Source organism: Ischnura elegans, chromosome 7, assembly GCF_921293095.1.
Source record: "Ischnura elegans chromosome 7, ioIscEleg1.1, whole genome shotgun sequence".
Classification (NCBI taxonomy): domain Eukaryota; kingdom Metazoa; phylum Arthropoda; class Insecta; order Odonata; family Coenagrionidae; genus Ischnura; species Ischnura elegans.
The window spans coordinates 32083997-32109892 of NC_060252.1; the positions used below are offsets into that span (position 1 = coordinate 32083997).

The 25896-nt window shown below is 38.4% G+C and overlaps 2 protein-coding genes across 3 annotated transcripts in view; one reads left to right on the forward strand and one right to left on the reverse strand.

Moving 5' to 3' along the window:
• LOC124162097 (CD151 antigen-like) overlaps positions 1-6877 on the reverse strand; it is a 178673-nt gene extending 171796 nt beyond the window's left edge. For both annotated transcript variants that reach the window (XM_046538481.1, XM_046538485.1), the window contains exon 1: positions 5517-6877. The gene's annotated coding sequence lies outside the window, so the exon portion shown is untranslated. The remainder of the gene's footprint in view (positions 1-5516) is intronic.
• On the forward strand, positions 4019-8416 carry LOC124162592 (uncharacterized PE-PGRS family protein PE_PGRS54-like). The gene is made up of 2 exons (XM_046539174.1): positions 4019-4031; positions 7485-8416. The coding sequence occupies exons 1-2, from the start codon at positions 4019-4021 to the stop codon at positions 8414-8416; spliced, it is 945 nt and encodes a 314-aa protein (XP_046395130.1).
• The last annotated feature ends 17480 nt before the right edge of the window (positions 8417-25896 follow it).

Below are 25896 nucleotides of genomic sequence, written 5' to 3' on the forward strand. Positions count from 1 at the left end.
TAATTTTATAAATACTAAGCATACTGCTCTCATTATCGCATAACCCCCACTCCTCATTACGGCCGGATCCGGTGCCATCATCTGTCCACAGTGATGAGAAAAATACTTTTAATGATGGTCCATTAAACTCGCCCGCGAGCGACAGCAAGATTTGGACAATGGCGATTACGATCGAGGATGAAATCAATCAAGCGCCGAAAGTAATCTCTGGGCTATCCTACGATTATTTATTACCCGACATGCCCCATGGCGGTAGAGGCCACCAGGCACGACTTTGATCGATGTCTGTCATATTTACGAACCGAAAATTATTTATACATCGAACATTGGAGGAACATCGCGGAAAAAAGGCCACGACAGCAGGCGTCACCAGTAGCGTAGATCTTGAGGTAGTCCAGCGAATAATTCAAGCCCTTGATATTTATACGTGGAAGTATTCACGGATCTTCGAAATCCAAACCTGCAAGGGAAAAATAAAATCCACTAACACGCGTCGCAAGTCCTCATTTGGAGATCCATTGGAAATACGTAAAATAAGATGAAAATTTAAAAAAAATACTAATGTAACGTATTAAATTAATGGTTAAAGATACACAAAGATATAACACCGTCTACTAATTTAATTTCACAAACTCTACCAACCGTAGAATTTGTCAAATTAAAATAATACTCAAAGAGTACCTGATAATTACTGAAAGCCAGCTGAAACACTATATTTCCAGGTCCGATAGAAGCGATAAATTAAGAGAGATGTTTTGTTGAACGGATATATTTGGGAATTAGTTTTTCCCCCGAACCATAAAGGCCTTTAACAAATGCCAGTCGTAATTTCGTTAGAGCACTTCATTTTTGTGTGTAAACGGCTGGTGTCCAAACACCCCCTGCCACACGTCTTTTAGTCGGCTTGCGGGATATTATGTAGATGTAGTAGAAACACGTAGTAGAGTCTACGAAAAATAAGTAGACAGTAGATCTTTGTGCACCTATTCAATGCTCTATGTGCTATTTTACGATATCCCTCCGGAAATAGTTGACTTAAATGAATGGGGCTGGGTTGTGACAGTGACTCTGTAAATTATAAGAAAGAAAAAATCAGAAAAATTGGCTTCGACGGGACTCGAACCCAGGGCAAAAGTGACAAACCTCATTCCTCCAAATACTCGGCTTCGACGGATCATGATGATGCATGTTGACTCTAGTGGGATAATACCGCAAATCTTTACTTGCATTCATCTCTTGAACCCGGGCCTATGGGGAAGAAAGCCGTGACATTTTTTTCTACATTTTCTGCTTAGTTTCAGAAAATATCATCTGTATTTAGATCCCGAGCATCACTCTCGCGATGTCCCATAGTAGGAAGAGAGGCAGCCCTCGATGTACATAGAATGGCACCATTATCACAAGGGGTCGCACCAACATGCAAAGTACGACTTTCTCAGAAAATAATATCTAGACCGTCACTTCCATAGGGTGGCCATCTCTTCATCTAAGAACACTGAATCTTAGTATAGAGTTGTTTTGGGAATAATCTGAGAGAATTATAATAAATAAGTAATTTAACGGCAATTTTCCAAAAATGCATTCACTTCACGACCGGTCCAATAAATATTGTATTATTATCAGAGGACAACACAAAAATGTGATGAAACCAGATGTGAGGCAAAATTTTAAAAATTGTGGAAAATTGCCATTGATTTTTAAGTTCACTAACATTAAAAATCACGCTAGTGCTATCTCTCGCCTACTAAATGACGACACGAGATTTTTCCATCGCAAACCTTCTGAATCCATCCTAACTCTCGGGAGCCGTTGTGCTCACCACGTCGAAATCCCTTTGCTTTAACCAGGTTCCTAAAATCCAAGCTCTTCTTAGGACGTGGGATAAAAATTCCGCTGACTATTCCGGGTGCGGCTTCTGAATATTAACTCTGCCAGATCGGAAGACTTCAATTCCGTTGCCTATGAAACGACCCAGCGAATAATCGACGCTCTCTCCTTTTCTCTATCGGAATGGATTTACTTCCTCCTCAAAATAATATACCTGGTTTCGCTAGTGGTGGCTTGCGTAGCCTTCAAATGACAGTATGGGGTTCCTATCCCTTAATCTATTCCGAACCTATTCTCACCCTCGGGGATTCCTAGTCTAACTCGGAGAAAGTCCCGTGCCCTTATTCCTTTCCATAGCTAGGAAAAGAAAGCATCTCAAAATAAAACTTCTTACCCGGCTTAAGGAGCGAGAAATAGCGTCGAAAGATTTCCATTCTACTGGCTAAGAAAGTACGGAGGGGAGGATGGGGCGAGAGTAGTAGAACAGACCAAAGTGGTCCGGATTCAAACCCTGGATGCACCCCACGAAAATCCTTTGAGCGCGAGGTACCCCTTCGTAATAGTGCGAAAAATCCACAGAGGAAAAATCATTAGCCTTGACCGAGATTCGAACCCGGATCCGGCCGAGTGCTTTAGCCAGTTAAGCTACCGAGGCGTCATTCTCCCCTATGGAAATTTGTGGACTATACCGGACAAGGTGGTATGGACTGCTGAGCATATGATGCGACTAGCAGTCCAGGTCGTGCGCATGGCGCCACAGCCAGAGAGCAAAGCCCGAACTTTGAACACTAGAGGTGTTCGCTCTGGACTTATTAAAGTGTACCGGGACTAGCCACGGCGATAACTTTTTACGGAGTCACCCGCAATGCGCAAATAGAAAGCGAAAAATCCACAGAGGAAAAATCATTCGCCTTGACCGGGATTCGAACCCGGAATGTTAACACATCACGTACGGTAATGTTTGTTCCGGCAGGTAATGAAATCTGAAAAATTTAATGTGTTCCCATATCTCTTGAATAAATATAATAAATAAAATATACAAATAAATATAATCAATGATAATTTTTATTGGATTTTTTTGTAATTATTCGGTTAAGTTGTTAGTTGCTCTTTTTGGTGTGATGCGACTGCGTGATAATAGTTACTTCAAATACATGAATTTATTTTAACAAAAAATATACGCAGACATTCCAAAAGCGTACACAGGCCCGGTGCCAGGGTGGGGCGGAGGCGGCACGTGCCACGGGCGGCAGATTTCATGGGGGCGGCAAAATTTAAAAAGTTTATTTAAAAAGGTAATCGATATTTTTTTCAAAAGTATAATGCCACATTAGATATTGCTTGATTTCATTTGACTTTGTTTCACGTTTTATCGACTATATCACGCTACCACTGTATATCGAATCAATTTAAATTAGTTACGATTTAAACAAATTATTTGTAATGGTCAGGTATAAATGTAATATAGAGTGTTAACACGAGTGTTATTAACAATTGACTTAGATAAATAAAACTCCATAATGGCACACATAATGTTTTATTTCTACTGCCAAATCTAAAAAAATATAGTTTACTGGGGAAAAATATTTTAGTGGTTGGACGAGGGAAAAAAAGAGGGGGCGGAAAACCGATCTTTGCCCCCTGACAAAACTCCTAGTACCCGTCGTGAGTGTGCAACTTATCCAAGAATATATTATTTATTTTATATTAAGAGTTCGAAAAAGTAACTTTTTTTTTAATTTTTAACTTCATTAAAAGCAAATTTCAAGTTCAGATCATTATTAATCACTGAGAAATTTTCGAAAAAAAAATTCCCCGCGAACGTAATCCCCTTCCCAATGTTAGCACCTCCTTAGGACATGACCTATAGGTCAATTTTAGAATTGAATTAAAATTATACTATGTTTTTCCACATAACAATGTTTTTATATGGAAAAACATAGTTTAATTTTCATTCCATATGAATAAATTCCATAAGGTAACGCCTCAAACAATCAGCTTCAATTTTAGAATTGTCGTACGCGCCAAATGAGGGAAGTGTGATTCCCATGATCAAAAGAGAATTTCATTGACGCCCGCCTCAATACAACGAGAGTTTTAACGCCTATTACATTTAAATAATTGACCGGCTGGCTTACAACCCCGAAATCGAGCCATAATATAGGGAAGAGCAATAAGAAAGCGACTCGCGATGAGGACCTCAGGTAAGGCACACCTACGGCTCTTCCGGGTGAGCTCTTCCCTGAACTATACAAGCTTACCTTAGGGATGCAGCACAATATTTGAGTGATAACACTTAATGAAATTGGGTTAAAAAATACCCCTTTTGCCATTTGCTAATACAGCTGCTAGTCAACTTTCAACGCGGCAAATAGACCCAGATGATTGTAATTGAGAACATTGGCGTACCCAGCGAGGGGCAGGTAGGGGGGGGGGGGGCAGTTGCCCCTCCTAGAAGCAAAAATCGCAAAAGTCTTTAAGCAAAATCAGTACTGAATTGAAACGAAAGTAGGTATTCAACAAACTTTCTTTAAACCCACGAAAAATGATATATATGTACAAGATATGTAACTAAAATAAAACTATTTTTCAAGGAAATAATCTCATAAATCCCAAGGCTTGCCCCCCACCCCAAGACCATTGTTTGCCCCCCCTAGTTATGATCCTGGGTACGCCCTTGATTGAGAAGGAGGTACTTAGGATTGCACCCATATCTTCGAGCGTACCTTTACAGTGTCGGCTGTCTCTCCGCCTGCCAAATGAAAGGCGACTGGATGAATGCATCCCAAGTGCATGAAAATACATACTTCATAAGTGTTCAAAACAAAGCGGCAACTTCATTCGCAATCACGAATCTTATAATCCAACGAATTCTGAAAGAAATAACACTTCGCACACCATAGTTTTTTCGATTCTTCCGTGAATAAGTCAACCAAAAAATCAACTCCCCTTTGAAAGCAGAAAAAATTATACCTTTGAAGTACTTCCAAAGCCAACATACACAACACTCCACGATCGAGTAGGTCCTTTTGAGAAAGCAATCCCTGATCAAACTGCACACTCCTAACTCGACGACGAAATTAATTCAAAACATTCACCATTGGCAAAAATCTGAGATGAAAATTCGCTAGATCTTCATATGATTTTGCCAATTAAGATTTCATCAACCAAGATGAATAGCAAATGACTGCAGTTAAATTCGACTGCAAAATCCAAAATGGTAATTTTTTTAACTTACCATTTAAGAGAGTTAATGCAAACCGAGGGGTCAAAAGTACATATTGAATGCCTCCTGTAATGTAAATAACACGACTCAACCGGTGTCTCTTGCAGCAAAGTTAGAATTCGTTGGCGTAACAGGTGAGTAACTAAAACTCAAATAACCAACAAGTGGAACTTGAATTTCCTTTAACATCACGGTAACTTGGGATATAGTACCTCAAAGATTAGGTAAACTGGGTAGAATTGCAGTCCAATTAACGGGGGCAAGTGAATTCTTTCTTTTAGTAACAGCCACGAGGACTAAGTAAACAAAGATTTTTTCAAACACCTGTCCAATTAAATCGCTGTAAATAACATGTATCCCTTCGTTTCATCGAGCATTGAATTCACAAAAGTCGATTCCAGGGAAACTAGCACGATGGACTAAGTGCGAAAAGCCACATCAAACCAGGTCTTCACAAACTTACCTTAGAATGTGCTTCCAGCGCACGGCGAAATCATCAACAAAACAGGCAGTCGAAATTATTTCGCTTCGTAGACGAACTGAAAATGACAGATGATCTTATCCAACCATATAACAAATCCAGCACGCAACGGATCCAACACAATATTAAAACAAGAGCACAATCACAGTCACACGAGCACTGTTTACAAACGTGGACCACACGGCACACCACTCTCCACCACGAACAACTTGGCCATGAAGCTTTTCGTCTGCTACTGCAATCGGAAGCGAAGACCGCGACTGGACCTCGTTTCTCAATTCCGCACCTCGCTTTTTGGCGCTGACGTCGTTTTGAGAAAAGACTGTCAGCGCCACATGGACGTCACAACGCAAACTAATGAACATTTCCAAGCGAGAATTTTCCCACCATAAATTCAAAGCCAAACAATGTAATCGTCGTTGCACAAGCAAAGGGAAATTTGGTCAAAATCACAATGATCGACAGTAACTTAGATTTCTAATGAATATTTGTTGCTGATAAAAATTTCAATCGTGGTTATTTTTGTTTACATTTTATTAGGGAATAGCCGAAATCTGGATATTTTTTTCTATTTCGCTCGTCGACTGAACGCACGTCAGTCAAATTCACCTTATTGTTCTTTGGTCCCAACAAATGCTCATAATTCAATTTTCTTCTTCTAGTCTTAATGCGGAAAATATTTCGAGAATTATATTTCTTATTCTTTCTTACAACTGATATAACACTGATACACAAAAAAAACCTTAGGGGTTATCTTTACATTCTTCAAGGAAAATTTTCATCTAGATCCATGGATTCGAGGCCAGCAGACGCAAAACTGTTGCGTCTATGTTTAAAACAAAGAACCTCATGCAGCTTGAAGCTCTTCAGGTGTGATGTTAGGACAATTATTTTCCATTTCCATCGCATGTAGCCATTAATGATAAAGTCGGTAATTGGGAAATGAAAGAAATAAAAGATGATTCTTTGGTAATTTCTCAGTTATTATCTTTGTACAAATATTTTTAATTTATTTTCATGTAATGGAATACTGCCCATTCTTAATCCCGAACAAAATGAAGGGATTATATTTCTTATTTTCCTTGACTTTGAACGCATAAAGTTACAACTTCAAGAGTATAAACATTTATATTATATCAGGAAAAAATTGAATATTGTAAACAAGATTGTGATATCATGGATTGCGTTCCGAGTTGATATATTAGGAAAATAATGTATCATTCCCTGGGGCAGTGGATAACAACTTTCTTCGTATTCCAGATTCTAATGAAAAATATGATGAAATGATGGATGATATGAGGCCGTGAACGTTACAACCCAGGTGAGGCAACTGAAGGTATCAAATGGAATGGATTTCCGTCCAGATAACATCTTCAGGCCATGTTGGAAACGCAACAATGAGCGATTTGAAGTATTTTGCGGGATCTGAAAAATAAAATGGCGCATATTAATTCTAGAATATATTTGAAATTTTGCTTAAAATATGAATTACTTAAGTCAACAAAATAGAAAAATAGTGATATTGAAATTCTTACATCATTAGATTAGTCATATTTTAAGGAATCATAAGTTCAATTTTTATGTAATAAAATTTGTTATTTTGAGTGGAGGAAAACCTGTTCTGATATTAATATAGAGTCTGCTTCTTAGGATAATTGGATCTGAAAAATCTATGCTCATAAGTTCATTAATCACATGCATTGAGCATATGCAAGTTCTAAATCAATTTCAGGGCAATGCATATTTGCCAATGTTTAGGTACGCATTCAAATTAGCTTGTGTGCCTGCTTGTACACACAATGATTAGTTTAAACTTTAACAGTTTGTTAGCTAAAAAAAGATTGCTTTCTCAAAATAAAAAGTTAGAGCCCAAAAATTGCGTGTTTAGAAATGAATTCATTCTTGGTGCCCCGAATAAATTTCGACAACAATTCGTTACCAGGTGAGAAGCCATTTTGTTGCGTGAAATCAATCACCTGATAGTTTATCCCTCGGCCGCCGCTGGCGGTGCCTCTGCGGGCGCGGCGGCCTCTGCGGGTGCGGCGGCCGTTTCAGGAGCGGCGGGTGCAGGGGTCTCGGCGGGAGCGGCGGCGGGAGCTGCCTCGGCGGGTGCGGCTCCTTCAGCTGGTGGTGCCGCCGGAGCCGCACCCTCTGCTGGCGGTGCCGCACCTTCAGCGGGCGGTGCTGCGCCTTCCGCAGGTGCTGCCGCGGGTGCCGCACCCTCTGCTGGTGGAGCCGCACCCTCAGCGGGTGGTGCCGCGGGTGCAGCGCCTTCTGCAGGTGGAGCCGCACCTTCAGCTGGTGGCGCCGCCGGTGGAGCTCCTTCAGCGGGCGGTGCGCCTTCAGCGGGTGGCGCACCTTCAGCAGGTGGAGCGGCGGGTGGTGCGCCTTCAGCTGGCGGTGCACCTTCAGCGGGTGGTGCGCCTTCAGCGGGTGGTGCACCTTCTGCGGGTGGTGCGCCTTCAGCCGGCGGTGCTCCTTCTGCAGGTGGTGCGCCTTCAGCAGGTGGTGCGCCTTCAGCGGGTGGTGCTCCTTCAGCAGGTGGTGCACCTTCTGCGGGTGGTGCGCCTTCTGCGGGTGGAGCGCCTTCTGCAGGTGGAGCGCCTTCAGCCGGTGGTGCACCTTCTGCAGGCGGTGCGCCTTCAGCGGGCGGTGCCCCTTCAGCGGGTGGTGCTCCTTCAGCGGGTGGTGCTCCTTCAGCGGGTGGTGCGCCTTCAGCTCCTTCAGCGGGTGGTGCTCCTTCTGCAGGCGGTGCTCCTTCAGCCCCTTCAGCGGGTGGTGCGCCTTCAGCTCCTTCTGCGGGTGGCGCTCCCTCGGCGGGTGCCTCTCCTTCAGCCGGTGCCCCTTCCGCGGGGGCGCCTTCCTCTCCAGCCTGGGCCTGAAGAAAATATTTTTAAAAGGAATGAATTTACGTCCTAATAATCCTCATCATGACCTCGAGATAAATTAGAGTAACCTGCTATCTATAAAGTAGCCAAGTATCTCCTCTGTCACTAATAAACAATAACCCACATAGCATAAAATATCTTCCAGATATCTATAAAATACCCTCTAGATATCTAGAAAATATTTTCAATGTCTTGGATATCTTAAGTATCTTTAAATGTCTAGAAAATATCTTCAATGTCGTGGAAATTATACAAGTCTACTAGCTGTCTAGAATATGTCTTTTTTTATGAGCGGAGACTCTTTTTGTATATGTCCAGTGAAATAAGCCAAAAAGGACCCGAATCTTGAAAAAAAATGCTATGCTTTTTGGAGGATGGATAGATAAATTCATAGTACACGCGTGCACTAAAAAAGCAAAGGCAACTCTTCTGGCAAATGTTTATAAAAGCGATTTATAGTTACGATAAGTAGCTTCTTTTTTAAATATTCACTAGATGTCTAGAATATGTCTACTCTATGGAAGTATTGCTACTGATTAGTCTCCAAAAATACAGGAATTTTAGATAGTGAAAGTAATTTAGCCAAACCATCATTAAAAGAAATGATGCATATTTCAAAAAACAAAAATATTTCTGATAAAAGAGCAGGCATTGAAAATTTAACCAAATTTAATATTATTTAATTAATCAAAATTGATAGGTAACTATGAACTGTCTCAGCTTAGTTACCATCAATAAACAAACCCAATTCAATGGAATAAAAGCTATGTCAAAATTCTAGTCTTTGCTTTTTATAATTAATTTAAAACTAATATTTTTTACAATCGCACCTAATATTGCCATTAGCTGTTACGTATCACAGTTATGTACTCATTCATATAAAGATCGTTCATTTATAGCGCTGGTGAAGGTGTTTAAGTACGCTGGCAAAAACTTGCATAAAAAATTCTTTAATACCTATTTTGCAAGACACTGAATCAACATTCATTGATAATGTTGCAGACTCTTTGGAGTAATCTAAAAGGAAATTGTAAGCTGCTGTTGAAACTTCAAATTTGGAATCGGAGGAGGAAGCCCCCATTAGAAAGTGAAAGCCAGAGAAGTTCCAATATTCAGGAAGAATCCCCAGAAGACACTCCACCATCACCTCCTGCTCCACCAGTAGGCTGTCAGTTGCAAATAAACTTTGTTATACCGAGAAATATTCCATTTTAGTCAGTTATCCTGAATTTTCCCCACGGATCCAATTTGAATATGAATGTGTACAAAACATCTTCTAAAGATATCTTATAGATATCAGAAAAGCGGACATTCAGATACCTACAAAATATCTAGAAGATATCATATGATATTAAAAGATATTTTCTAAACATTAGCTGAAGAAGTTCTACATATTTTGTAGACATCTAGAAGATATTTTGTGTTATGTGGGATGTTCTTTTTTATTACACTTCCTTTATATTTTACTATCCTACTGTCAGTTGAAAACCAATATGATAAAAATATGAGGTGGAAGTTTAGTCGTAAAATGCATCAAAAGTAAGTTTAACATTTAAAAAAATCAGTAACAAAAGAAGCTATTATTTGTTCTCGATAGGACAACGTTTTGAGGTCACACATCGGTTTGAAATTATGAAAAATAGTGATTTTCCACGTTAAAAATACGCGTTTGCATAGGTTACAGGACGCTTGGTAGGGTGAAATATCGACTCATAAGATGATTCCACAAAGTTTCGTCCGTAGTATGTCCAGAATCATATCCTCATCACATCAGGATGTGCATCAGAGGAAGGTTTAGTAATGACGAACAAATTCATCTAATATGCCTACTTTACAGGGGCTTGGCTGTTGGGTTGATAAGCGCTCTTCTCTTAATTTTTATGGCACTAATTTCATCTTCATCTGATTAGAAACTGCGACAGAGGAGGATGTTGTACCGGAATACATCTCTTCATAGTTGTACTAAGCAGGATGAACAAAGGATCGGGCTAACTTATCGGACTACGCTTTTTATTAACATGCTTTGTTTGCCTGTTGCATTGATGGAATCTTGTAATTGATATTTAACCACTTCCCCATTGCCGGATCGGCTTGAAATTCTCCACACTTGCCTGCCTCTGACAGCAATTCAATATTCGAGCATTTGAAATTTTGTTCCATTGTTCCCTAATTAACTTACTAACTTTCCATATGGAAAAATAGTTTTAAAATTTCACAAAAGATGATGTTAATTATAAATTTGGTAGAAAATTTTTAGCAGCTCTGGTTTAGTCGATTACATGATTTACCTCTAAAAATTATAAAATTAAAATAAAATAAAAAAACATGTTTTTCCAAAAGTAATTGCACTAAGAAGTAAAAAAATAAGCTTCTCTTCACTCTGGTATTAAAGCGAGGGTGCTGATTACAATCAGACAACAATTAAATATTCAATAATCAAGGTTTGAAATTTGAAATTTTGTTCCATTGTGCTCTAAATTAACGAACTTACGACTTGGAAAAATATTTTTAAATTTTCACAATAGATGATGTTAATTATAATTTTTTGACAGGAATTTCTTTAGCGACTCCGCCTTAATCGATTACATGATTCACCCCTAAAAATTAGAAAATTTAAATAAAATTGAAAAAAAATATTTAAAAGACATACTTTTTCCAAAAGCTGTATAAATGCACTAAAAAGTAAAAACTAAGCTATGTATGATCTTAGGTTTTCCCGGCGTATCAGTTGCAGAAAAGTTTCTCGGGTTTTCCACCGGTTGATGTCGTCCATGTCTCCCGACGTTTCGATCCGCGACTTGCTGATCATCCTCAGGGGATCTTCCGAATGAAGATCCCTGAGGAAGATCCCCTGAGGATGATCAGCAAGTCGCGGATCGAAACGTCGGGAGCTTGGACGACATCAACCGGTGGAAAACCCGAGAAACTTTTCTAAAAACTAAGCTTTTTATGTCTCGAAGAATAAAGCGTGGGTGCTGATTGCGTTAAGTTATTAATATTGCGTGCTAATCCATAGTCACCAATCAGCCTGTTAACTACACTCATTTCTAATAAACTTAATGACCACCCACGTTTTATTCTCCGAATGCTGGGAAAATTATTTTTTACTTTTTAAGGTATTTGCACTGATTGTGGGAAAAGCGTGTTTTTAAATATTTTTTCATTTTTTTTCTTTCCGAGGTGTAACGTTAAGGTCGCGGCGTTTTATTATATGACACCAATATTGATTATTAGATCATATGGACGTAAATTATAGAACAGCAATAGATATTAAATGGTATTTGCTCTCCGCGTGTGACTTCGAACACCGAACTTTATTCGTCTTCCTGAGTAAAATTAAATTTTTTTCCTCACTCAGATCTGTCTCTAAAAATCTCATCTTCTCTTTCATCATTGTAAGGAAGAAGTTACGGAGGACGAGGAAGACTACTCCGTTGGCAGATTGGGGGTTCCATCCTGTATATGGTATGTTAATATCAAACAACTCAAGCCAGTCGTCATAGTATTTCAAGTACCGCCAAGAAAGAGAGAGTAAGAGTATTTACAAAAGTGCTAGATTGGCTGTTTTGAAACTATAGGCAGTACTGGGGTTGGACCGGTACGGCGTACCCCTACAATACAAACTCGTTATAAGCGTATCGGTTAAACTACCTTTTTCGATCTGTAAAAAAATGGCCCTACTGTAAATTGTCCAATGAATTCCAGAAAGAAAAATCGGAAATGATTATTTACTTGTTAAGAGTTATCTCGTGGCACATCTTGAAACTGATATAAGAGTTGGAATTTGACATTTCAATCGCGGCCTGATGTATAATACATTAACACATGTTCAGGTGTTGGTATATTTTGGTGAGTACCGCCTAAATTGAACCAGATTCGCATAGTACTCATCAAAAGAAGACGTAATTGGGGACAAATTACGACTGGAGCACTGTAGAATAATGTTACGAGTGCATACTCCGCCCAAATAAGTCTCTTACCCAAGTACAGTAGGCAAACGCGTGATTTTTTTCACCTGTAAAATTGCTATTTTTCATTATTTGAAGCCGATGCGCGACCTCTTAACGTGAATCCAATTTTTTTTAAATAATTCTGTGGCAGAGTGGAACATAATCTCACAAAATTCCGATAGCATTTCGACATTTTGTGATTTTTTAATCACCCTAATTCCGATAATTTAAAGATAACTATCAATAATAAAAATTAGAATGAAAATAATTTTAAAAAGGTTTGAATGAATGGCAAAATACAACAAATTTAATCCCGGTAGGAAATGTTATAAGCCATCATGAGTCTCTCTGACGATTCAATCTACCGCTACTAACCTCAGCTTAACGTCATTTTCCAATTGCAACGATATTTGCCATAAACCGATTCCATCTATATTAGCAATGGTTCCATTTGCGCCCTAAATGAATACTGACACCGATTGCACCGCTGTCGTCAATAGGAGTCGATAAGGCAATGTTTATGACATCATTAAAACTGCGAAATTTATACTTCTTCTGTAAATTTTTCAATTAAATTTGAATAGTGTATGGTATAGGTATCTGTCCCTGTTTATAATTGAATGATTGAGAAAATGCGACGATTTAGAATGTCATTGGCTCTATGTTCAGTTTTATCATCCTTACGTGCATAGTGTATTTTCCAACCCATGAGTCACCGGCTATTTAATCTTAACATGATGTAAATTTTTAGATTATCGTTAAGGGAAAATGTAAAGAAAAAGCAGATAAATTTTTGTCATAGTGATGGTCTCGGGGGAGACAGGATTTATCCCGTTGAATAGGCAACCCGCACATACACAAAATGATCGTAGCTGTTTTGAGGAGGCATTTCTCGACCTGTCGCGCCTAGGTGATATGCAATATCTCAACGTTCCAATGCATCTGCTCAGACAATTGGATATTGTCCAATCAAGGGCGTACCCAGGATCAAAACTACATGGGGGCAAGCCATGAAACAAGCTTTCAAGTTGTAACAAGAAAAGGACATGAAACCAAAATTTCAAGAAAATTATTACAGGGCTTTATTAGTTTTTAATATTATTTGCTCGGAAAAAAATATTTTAAAAAAGTTTTATACTAATATCAATTTTCTTGGATCTAAAGAAAATTTGTTCAAAGATATGGTTTTGAGCTAAATTTACTTTTGCTTCTGGGGGGGCAGCTACCCCCTCCTGCCCTCCACTGGGTACACCCATGTCTCAAATGCTATTTAAAATTAAATTTTTAGCTTGTGGAATAAAAAACTTGATTTGATAAGCCACCACATTAATGTGATGATCAAAATGAAGCCAAATTGTTCAGTCTGGTTTTTTAAAAAATGAGATAAAGCTAATGGTAAAATCCCCAACTCAATGAGCAAAAGTTTTTACAATTAATGTTACATGACTAATCATGATAAAAATTGTGAATCTTGGCTCATAGCATGCAGGAAAATTTTAAAAAATCCTGGGAGAAAAATTTTGTCCAATGGATTGAGAAATATGTGTAAGTATGTAATAAATATCTGATTGAAGAGCTGCTGGTAGTATATGAAGCTCCATTTCTCGTTTACGCCCATGTGTGTTGGATTATTGTAGTAAATAACTCACCTTAATATCCTTCATCTGCCATTGTCCTTGAACCTGGATTTGCACACATTTAGGGAAGATTACTCTATGAATGCACGTGACAAAAGTGAAAATGGGCATGCTTCCTCAATACAAGGCAAAAAGGCAAAAGGCACTAAGGCACTAAGGCAAAAATGAAAACAAATTCTTAGATGCTGGGGCTACTTTAACACTAAGATGGAATATCTGTAATCATGCATCCTATGGAAACATAAAAGAATTCATTGCTAAAAATATATAATTAATGCCAGTTTCAATACTTAATATGGTGTTTCTCCATCTCAAGAAATTCAACCTCCAACACAAAACAGAACTCACTTGAGTACTAGGCCATTTCCAAAAGTGCCAAAAACATTACCCACCCTGATTCACTGATTTTGATGCAATGAAGAGTCAGTGTACACCAGGGGCGCAGCTAGGAATTAAGGCTGGGGGGTTTAGGTGCAACTAATACTGGGGTGTGTGGAGGTATGGAATATCCACCAGGATAAGCGGTAGGTGCGACATTAATAAATTGCGGAATTTAAAGATACATAATGTTTCAAAATGGTGAGTTTTACGGCTTTATGAGGGAAATTTTATTAATCCTTACACTATTCTATTAGTAATATCAATCCAAGTAAATAAAATGGATTAAACTTAACCCTTTCGTTGCTGTTCAATCTCCGAAAACCTTCTCCTCACATGCGGCAAAAAGGTTAAAATGCGTTTCATGGGCCCATGGAGCAGGTACTTCAATAATGGCCGTGGTACACCCTCCAAAGGGTTGCTAATCCAGGACCCTATCCTCGACGAGCTAACCCACGCAGGACCGTCTCATCAACCCAACCAGCGGGGTCGAAACGTGACCGCTCTGACTGCAATCAATCAATCCGATCATCAAAAAATGATTGTTTGCATCGCACTCCTGCCAATCAAGCAATCAAGTACGTCTTTGAACCGTGTTTTTGCGATGAAAAATAACGATTTTGTTAATTATTGTAATGCCAGGGGGTAATCCACTGAGGCTGAGGTAATCCACTATGTAACCGGATAAAAGTAATTGAGGCAACCAAGATGTAGCGGAATGTCTTAATGAAAAAGGGAGACGGCAATTTTTCACTTTGTACTTGAGAATGACCTAATGGTCAAAACGCGCCATACTTTGTTAAGTAAATTTATGGAAAATTGCAAGAGAGAAAATTTTAAGAGCTAGAAAAGCATCAAAATCCATTTCGGAATTCCATCCATGGAATTTTCTAAAATTTTCTGGAGGACCCCCAAATCTTCTGGTAAGGGGGACCCCATCATGACCCCCAATCATCTCAGACTGCCCCTGCTTGGGAGTCTTTCTTTGGAAATCAAAGGCAAGGCGCCTTATCTTGCTGCTGCCAAGGCTAGCTATAACGTCACATACTGCACTAATTATGAGCAATGTGTATGACATTTCATGCAAAACAACAATGATAATACAGCATACATATATATGCAATTTATTCAGCATAAAGAACATTGCTTGGTCAGTCTCTTTGCATATCTTAAATTAATTATTTGTCAGTTCAATTGCATTTATTCTAAAAGAAGCAATTCATTCATGTCTAAGTAGCCTATGTAGATTTATAACTCCTTGAAGCAAACATTATTCAGTAGCAGTATTGGTAGTCGCTTATTACAGGTTTCCCAGCGTTTAATTCAATTTTTTCTCTGAATTTATGAGGTAGATTGTAAAATGTTGCTGATAAAATCATTATTAACCCTTTTACTGCCAGCCTATTTTGGGTGGGATGTGCGAAGACTGCCAAGGCTTTTTTCCGGAATTTGCAATATTTCAGATTTTAAAATTTTTCTGCTACTTAATTTTATTTAATACATCTATATTTTTTTCCCAATACTTAAGATATATTTTAGAGATGGGTCGAATAGCAGATTTCTCGAATTCGAATATCGAATTCGAATATTAAATCATTGCTCGAATATTCGAATACCTCGAATTTCGAATACCTCGAATACTAAATGATGAATGCTGGTATGTTTGACTCGGTTGCCTATGCAGCAGGAAACACAAGATTTTGGGGAGTAATTTTGATTTCCTTTAAATGATTCGAACAGGAATTTAGCTGATTAATGAATATTTTAATTTTATGGAAACAATTGGGCATATAATTAATTCAACTAACATCACTTTACCCCCACTCCTGCTGCCAAGTGCTAGCTGACAATCTCAGGCATTTTGTAAAATACAAGCTCTTTTCCACCGGATTTTCTTCAATTATTTTGTTAGTTTTTTTTGTTAGTTATTATTATTAGTCCATCTTTGGGAGTTCTCACGAGATAAGAAGATGAATTGGAATTGCTATCAGGGAGAAACCAAATATTCTGAGAAAATATCCCTTTGTCTGGGACTGTAACGATAAAGATTTATAGCACCACTCATAAATTGTAACTTGATATATGTTTTCGGAAAAAAATACGGCATCAACTCCCGAGAAGCTCTGCTGCTCATATCGAGTTTCGCCAGAATGCTGTCTCCGTCGTATTTTGACATTTATTTCTTTGCGTAAAATGCTTAAATAAACTCAGAAATACGTCGTGTTTGGTCTTATTCTTTTTGAAATTACGCGCACATTACTAATATTTCAATTCAATAAAGGTGTAACATCAATTGACGAAAGTCATTCTTAGACACCTTTTGTGCTAATAGATGACTCATGCAGCGGTTGACCTCCACAGAAATGGGGAACTTCGAAGCTGGTAGGAAAAAAAAGGTCAGTGGGGGAGAAAAGGGAGGGCCCGAAAGACGTTTCTATTGTTCTCGTGTAACTTGGTATTTTTTCGAAGCAAAGGTCTTCGTAATATGATCCCTGCGCGAGCTGTGACCTTTTTTTTATTTCGAAGAAGAGGAAAGCCTCAGAGGGGGGGCTAGTGCTGAATGGAGAGGGATACCGGATCTTGGGAAATGCGCTAATGTAAGTATCCCACGTTACTCACACAGCTGTTGACCTCCAGAAATGGGGAACTTCGAAGCAGGTAGCCAGAAAAAGGTCAGTGGGTGAGAAAAGGGGGGAGGACGTGAAACACGTTTTTATTGTTCTCGTAACTCGATATTTTTTTCGAAGCAGGGGTCTTCGTAATGCGATCCCTGCGCGATCTGGGGCCTTTTGTTTGATTTCGGAGAAGAGGAAAGCGTCAGAGTGGGTGAGGCAAGTGCTGAACGGAGGGGGATAGCGGATCGTGGGAAATGCCCTAAGGTTGCTATCCCACGGCGCTGAGGTTCTCCTGGTGGGGGGAATCGGGGATTTTCGGATTTTTCCAACCCGACCATTTTCGGTTCCCCTCGTCGAACTCTTTTCTCCGCTAAAATCCACGAATTTGATGTAATTCGTCAACTTGCGTAAAACGGCGCAGCGAGCACTAAACGACTCGAGTTCTCTTCATTTTTCCGAGTCAACTACCAACGACGTGCGTGCGACAGTGTATGACGCGAAATTCAAAGTATTCGAGGTATTCGAGGCGGTACTTTTCGCATAACTATTCGAAACCTCGAATATCGAATACTTTCTAATATTCGAGGTATTCGAGTATTCGCGGATACTATTCGCACATCTCTAATATATTTATATCTTATAGCCATAGATAGATTATGAGGGTTTACGGAGGCATAAAGATTAAGACTGTTTCTGAAAGTTCATACATTGTGCACACCAAAGGTGCAGCACAGAGGAGGGATTATGTAAATTACAGCTGCTGAAAAGGCCACAGTCATGAAAAAAGTCAAATAAGTCGGGCCGATAAATCGGCCTATGGCAGTTTTCACTCAACCAGCAAGGGCCGATATATCAGCCCAGAGGCAGTGAAAAGGTTAAATTTCATTAACTGCTACATACATTATTGAATATAAACTCATCTTGACACCTTGAAAAACAAAGCAGGCATCAACCCTGCATCAATGGTAGATCCAGGGGAGGGGAAATTTTTGTACAAGCATCCCAGGCACTGAGAGGAGCTTTGTTTCCTCTGTCCATAGGAACACACCAGGTGTTTAAATATTTCAAAAATATGGACAAAATTCAACACTTAGAGGAAATTATTCTCCATTAAGCACATAACTTTATGGTTCTTAATCTCGTTGGAAGTTCCACCCATCTGTATAACCTATTTCTGCCCCAGTTATGTTTAAGTGCCCATTCCCCAGTTAAAACCCACTACAACCAATACCGGTATGCAGGGGCACAGCCAGGAATTAAGGCTGGGGGGGGTTTAAGAGCAACTAATACCGGGGTGTGTTGAGGTATGGAATACCCACCAGGATAAGCGGTAGGTGCGAGAGTAATAAATTGCAGAATTTTTATATAAACGGTTCAAAATGGTGAGTTTTACGGCTTTCTGAGGGATATTTTTATACACTATTCTATTAGTAATATCAATCCAATTAAGTAAAATGGGTAAAACTTAAATATTTCTCTGAGCTCTGGGGGGGGGGGGGGGTTTAACCCCCAAAACCCTCCCTCGCTGCGCCACTGCCTGTATGATAATGTTAATGAAAATTACATAGCTCATTGTCCCTCAAGTGTATGAATCTGACACTTGGGCAATTCCAGCTCCAAGAATTTCCACTTTGGAAACTACAAATTAGTAGGTTATCAAAGAGGTACCTATTTCATAAGAAAGCGTTGGATCCTGGGTTACGTAAGGAGTTGGGGAAGGACTGATCAGTCCTTTCATTCTCTACCAGTTTCAGTTTCTACCAGTTTTTGAGTTAAGAACCAGAATCAGATCAAACGCCAAAAAAAGAATAATTTGCACAAAACCCCATCTGAAACTTTTCTTGAACATAATTTATGTAGGTATATCACATACTTTAAATAGGGATATTATTAAACCAATCACTTGATACCTTGATGTATTATTTTCGTTATTTTTAATAACACTATGAAAATAGCCATTATCATATAATTATAATACCTATTGAAAATTGAACAGTTGTATGAAATATTTGATGAAGAGCATAAACTGAAAACTGGGACCTAGAAACAATGCGCTGCTCCATCTAAAATTATGATTTCTCCAGATATATCTTAGGATAACACCAGGAGTCACCAGTAGTATTTAGGTAACATTACTGAGTATAAAACTAAAATATCCTCATAGGAATATTTATCCATTTCCAGGAACTTGGATGAGGACTCCAGAGGGGGAGCACGACCCTCCCCACTCTTATTAGTATGTATTTTCCCCTTGTTGAATTGTATTGTTAATCCATATTTCCAGTATTGTCTGCTGGTGAATTTGGTGTGTATATTGTTTTCCTTTTTGTCTTGTGTATTTGGCGCACTCTGGTATGTATTTATGCACACTAACTGCACTATATGATTCTGTGACTTCGATGGCGCAAATAACGACGCATTCGCAAAGTATCCACAATTATCTTATTTCTGCGATGACAACTTTTCCCAAATCATCCATATTTCAACACCCCTGATCACATTCATATTGCTATCTATTTTGAATTCCCCCTAATCCACAGCCCATCAACAAAACTTACAGCCTGCATCACTACCCCCAGAAGAAAATCTGTCTCTTATCCCAGCTGGCTTAGTCTGTGTGGTTGAGGGAAATACATGAGCACTAATGGAGAATAAGTTTTGAGCTCAATTATCATTATAATGACATCAAGGTACTGCCTTTTCCTTGAACCGAACACTCCATTATTTATTGCATGCATCAAAAGTTATATGGGCGACCTTGAATAAAATTAGTTTACCTAATCTATCATTGATCTTTCCCCACTCATTGATATGACCTATGTATGCTAATGACTGGATGACATATGTGCAAATGCCCATCTGCTGCCTTACTTTTATCTTATAACATCTTACATGCAACTCACTGCGATTCTTTAGTGAACTCTTAAACACATCCAAGTCTCAGCAGATGTCGCAGGAGAGGGAGAGAGGATAAAAAAAATAAGACTGATTCAAGGCTAACAAGAAAGTATCAGTTGTGGAGTACTGATTAAAGAGCAATAAGCATTTGGTAACAAAACTTCTAGTTCAAATAGGCCACCATTAGGGTCAACCAAATAGCTGAGGTCACTTCCCTAGATCCCTGGCAAGGATGCCGTGGTATGAAAAAGCCTAATGCCAGGAAGGCACCACTCACTCACAATGACCAAGACACAAAAAGACTTCCTTGCAAGGACAACCTTCAACTAATACTGAGTACAATTCTAAGACTATCTCTAGGTATCAGAATAAACATAATCTGCCTTAACTTGCACTCATTATTTGAAGCAAGGTTTAATAACTGTTTTCATCCAGCCCCTTCACATATCATTTTAATTATGCAGTCACTATTTTATGTTTTCTCTCATAATGTGCCATGGATTATTTTAAAAGACCAATGGTCTAGAATACCCGCATAGAACCTCTAAGTGTTGCCATTGTGTACCACCAACCTGTGGGAAGAAAGTGTCACAGTTTTGATTTCATTGGCCTCTTTTGCATTTTCAATATTTTAAAATTCATCCAAAGGGAGGTTATTATTTGAATAATATGTATTATTTTGTAGCAGTTTATGTCTTAATATATTTGTGGGGTCTGTCAAATCTTTGATTCCAGCACTCAAGTTTTAACTTTTGTTGCTGGTGATGTCATTAGAAGAATGACTATGCAAGGTAATATGGGAAGAAATTCTAAGTTATCCCTCCTTTGTATACTCGGATGCTTGCTGCCTATCTTCACGGACAGTTCACCACGTATGTATATCACCTCTTGAACCAAAGTGAAAAACCGACGCATAGCAAGACCCAAAAGTCTCCAAAGACCATTCCATTGCAACTTTACTTAATCATGACATGTTTCAGCAGAAGTGTGTGTTGTAAGGGCATCAATATTGTGAACCAAAGTTAACACCAGAACGACGAAGCGAGCCATTTTGGCCATGGCATGCCGTCGTTCTATGCAAAATATCATTTATTTTAAAATGATCGCATGGCACATACCTGACCACTTACCTAAAGATCTTTAAAATGAATGAAAAATCATTAAAGGCAAAATTCATTATAAGAAATTGGTGAATAGTGTGAAGAAATGAATTTCACTGCCTCAATCCGCCATTCTAATGTTAAATAGTATGACATAAATGCAACTCTAATAGTCTGATTTATATTAGTTTGAGGCTAACAATTCTGAAAATTTTTCACTCCATTCAGGCACATCTGTTGAACTTTACTTTGGGGAGGGTTTTTTGTGGTGTGCGGGTTGCCTACCCAGATAACTTTTTCTCAATCCCACGCATCACAAAACCATAGATTTCACAAATTAAGCCATACATTTTGTTTGCTCAGAGATAATATTTATATGCTGTCATCATAGGTTTGTACTGAAACAACCATATATATTATGTCTTGGTTTTCATGGGAGTTCGCTTCCATAATCCACCTAAATTTTCAAAAAATTTTAAACTTTAACTCTTTCGTTGCTGCTCACTCTCCAGAAACCTACACATCAACTGCAGCAAAAGCACTGAGCATACTACAGGGAGGAAGGAAAGTTACGTTCACAGCAGTCTGCCGTGTGAATGCACCAGATACTTCACAAAATGCATGATTTTCTTATATTCTATTCTTAGTATTTTTGGGAGGAATACTCGTTTTATTTATTTATATAACTAGAGTAGCTTCAAATGAAATATTTTAAAAAAATATCCTCATTTATTATTTTTATAACTGCAAAAGGCACTAGCAGCGGTAGTTATGATTCTCTGATTTTGAGAAAATTTTGGATCTGAAACACTGACCTGTCTAAATTTTTAATAGTTAAGAGAAAGTCAGAGGATATGTGCCCCTGGTATAGCTGTCTTTGATGCTTATGTATTACAAGTAGTCATTACAAGGGAAAAATATTTTGGGGAGAGCTTATAAGCCAACAAAGCCCCCTCCCAGCTCCATTCGAGCTCAAGTATTTCCCTGAACAGGTTTAACTCTGCCATTAGATTGAGTCCTCATCTCAGTTCCTGCCAAGTGATAAATATTCCAATTCATTAAGAGATTATGTTTAGTAAAACTGTTAAAAAACTTCTAAAGTTATCTTGAGAGGCATTTGAAGTTAATTTATAGTGGATACTATGGCATCACACTATAGAGAAATAACAATAATACTCTACAAAAAGGTCATAGCCATATAAAATTTGGAGGAAAGATACATTTGGAGAGGGTGAACTAAAGGCTATCTCCCTAACGACTTGGAGGGTTTTGAACCCCTAAACCTACCCCCCTGCATTGGGTAAAACCTTCAACAACAAAGCTCTTTCCTCTTCTTTTTTCCACACCAATCTCCACTCATTAACCATCCTTAACAAAGTGGGCCCTACTTTTGCACATAATCATATCCCTGCTAGATAATGATTGCATGCTATCCTCAACAGGAGCGCAACAACTCCCCAAATCATGGGGGCAGGAATATATTGAGATTGTTTTTTATTCATGTCCCACACCTGAAAAATCTCAATAAGCAAGAGCTACGCAAGAGGAGGAGGAAGAATGTTCAATTATTCCAAATGAAATTTTGTACAGCATTCCAAGTAAAAATTGAGTTGCTAGGAGTGAAGGTCCTAATTATTTTTCAAATCGGGCAGTGCTCATTTTATAGTGAGCCACATCTAGAAATATTAATATCTGGTGCCCTATAGTTTTGCTTGTTTGTTAACTGCTGTCTGCTCAGACTTTTTAAGAGTATCGATTGTATCGGTGATATATAACATGAAATACACTCCTTCAACTAATTCTGTAGGTGACTCCAAGTTATCAACACTGACTGAAAACCTGAACGACACCACAATCTCTGATATCTAGGAGCGCTAGTACCTCCTCCCACAATCTTGCTCATTTGGGCCAATGACCCCTAACTCTCCTCTTGAGGCCGCATCTTTAAATCAATTTCTTTCTGTCACATCAATTACCCAAAATGAATCAACATACTAGATATTCCCAAACAATAAGCCATTATGTAATTCCTTATATCTTCAGCCTTGCTCCAATTCAGAATTTAAGAATGTTATCCATAATCTAAGCAATAAGTTTACTTCTGTCCCTGATTGGATTCCAATAGTAATAATAAAATGCTCTTTCCATGTAATCATATCCCCATTATTATTCTTGACCAATGGATCTACAGTTAGGCATGTTTCCAAGTCCACTCAAAGTAACAAAGATCATTCCTTTGCACAAAGGTAAGGGTAGTTGACAAAACATGAATTCAAATCATTGCATCTCCTACCAAAACAATTCAGTAAATTTTTTGACATAGCATTTTATTCACGCCTCAGAACATACTTGGAATCTCTAAATTTATTATCCACTGCATTCCCCAGGGCACTGTCTTGGGACCGATACTGTTCCTTTTTTATATGAATGACCTCCCAAATATGATTAAATAGATACCAGATTACTTCCAATATTGTATGATAATGATACATATGTACTAATAGTTTAATGTTTGTCATTTCAATGAAAAGCCTGACCTTAAGATCTAATGATGTAGCATGTGTATCACAATAGTGGTGTACTCAAAATTCTCTCCTTCTCAAAGTGGTAAAATCTTATTTAATTTACTTTCTAACAGGAATAAACATCAATCACTCACATCTTTCAAGATTGATGGTAATCCTATTCCACAAAATCTTAGTACTTCTTTCCTGGGTGTAACTCTTGATAATAAAGTCCTATAAGAACGAAATTTAGAAACTCTGCAATGAATTGAGTTGTATCCATTTTTTTCACTTTGTCTATCAGAAAAACTGAAGATATCGATGCACTTCAGTCAATTTATTATGGTGAATTGTACTCGCAGGTGATGTTTAGTATCCTCATCTGGGGCCCAAGACCCAATTCTAAAATGATACTCAAAAGAGGATACCACTGCTTTTAGATGAAGCGCCTGTTTATGCCCCATGAAATTTAGAATTTTACCTCTCCCCTGTGTGTACATGTACGTGAAACTGTTTGTGCTATAAAGAATATTTCTAATTGTGCAACCAATTACAATTTTCATTGTCGTTATACAAGGAATGCTAACAACCACCACCAAACATATATAAGAACTAAAAATTCAGGTTATGCTCCGAGGCACATGGGCCCATTGTTATTTAATTTGCTTTCACCCAAAGTTAATAGCATAAAGACTATGTCCCTCTTCAAATGCAAGCTTCATGAGATTCTTTTATAATTACTTTTTATTCCGTGGATGAATTTCATTCATAACATTTTGTATTTTTACTGTTTTCATACCTTGTACCTGACGTCAGGGGCACAGCTACATATTAAGGCTGGGAGGGGTTTTAGGTGCAACTTATACTGGGGTTTCTGGGGGTATGGCATACCCGCCAGGTTAATCGATGATGCGGAGGGCCCTCCACAGAAAATTTTTAAGATAAATAGTGAGTTTTGCAGTTTTCTGAGGGATATTTTATAAATCCTTAGAATATTCTATAAGTTATGTGAATGCAATTAAGTAAAATGGATTTAACTTAAAAATTTCTCTGAGCTCTGGGGGGGGCTTTATCCCCCAAAACCCCCCCTAGCTGTGCCACTGCCCGACATGTCCTATATTTGTAATAACAAATCACCGAACAAATAAAAATTATTATTACTATGTATTGGCAGTACACCTGCAGTGTCATGTCTGGGATATTGTATTTTTCCAGCAGTTACTGACTACCAGATGGGCCAAAATATAATTTCTGTTTCAAATTTGGAAATAAGTAATTTCATGCACGCACAAGAAATCTATTTTTTGAGCATATTGTATTTTTGCTTGTCTTGAAACCAAATATGTAGATGTTTTTCTTCCTAATGGATTAAAATGGACATTGGAATGTAGAAAGTATCACAAGGATTTGGTCAAAAATTGATTTTTGCCTCTTAAAATTTACTTTTATAAACAGTTATAATTAAAACAATTGAGCAGGCTCTATAGATGAAATGTTCCAGCATAGCACTGTCAAAACAATTTTGATAAATGGGCTCCATGACCCAGTGGCGCAGCGAGGGGGGGTTTTGGGGGTTAAAACCACCCCCCAGAGCTCAGAGAAATTTTTAAGTTAGAGCCATAAAACTCGCCATTTTGAACCATTAGTCTTAAATTTTTTTCTGAAGGAGGGCCCACGCAACTCCTTCTTACCCTGACGGGTATGCAATACCCCCATACACCTAAGTATTGGTTGCGCCTAAAACCCCCCCTAACCTTAATTTTTAGCTGCGCCCCTGCCATGACCAACAATTTAAATACGAGCAGGATAGGGAGAAAGGGAGACATGAATTTGAAAATAACAGGTAGGCAACATGAATTTATAAAAATGTTGAAGCATGATAGACATTAATGCTGAATTTTGTGGGTAAAAGTAGTTGAACAGCCCCAAGAAGTAATGCCAAAGCCAATAGATTCCACTCATGGGAGCATCTGCATTATCACTACACCAGTTCATTCCATTACATTAAGAATAAAACATACAATCAATATTGTTATGTATCCATCTTTTGTTATAATGGCACCTGCACCATTGCTACTGCACAGTTGTGGGTAATTGGCTACGGCAACGGGAGTCGAGGGAGTCTCGCTATACTGTTCGACATGTACATATGCTGGCTGTGCACCGGTTGTTCTCTATATGTACATACTGTTACCAAGAAATGTTAAAATAAATTTTTTTTAAAATTTTGCAGTCATCTGAATATATGTATGCATTATGCCACAGAAAATTAATGAAAAATTATTTACCAGATCGATGGAGGTAGGCAGTTAAGCTCATAGAATTGTTGTTTGGGAAATGTTTCCCTAGCTAGCATTAAGAGCTTGAAGTTCAAGCTCTTAATGAATATGAT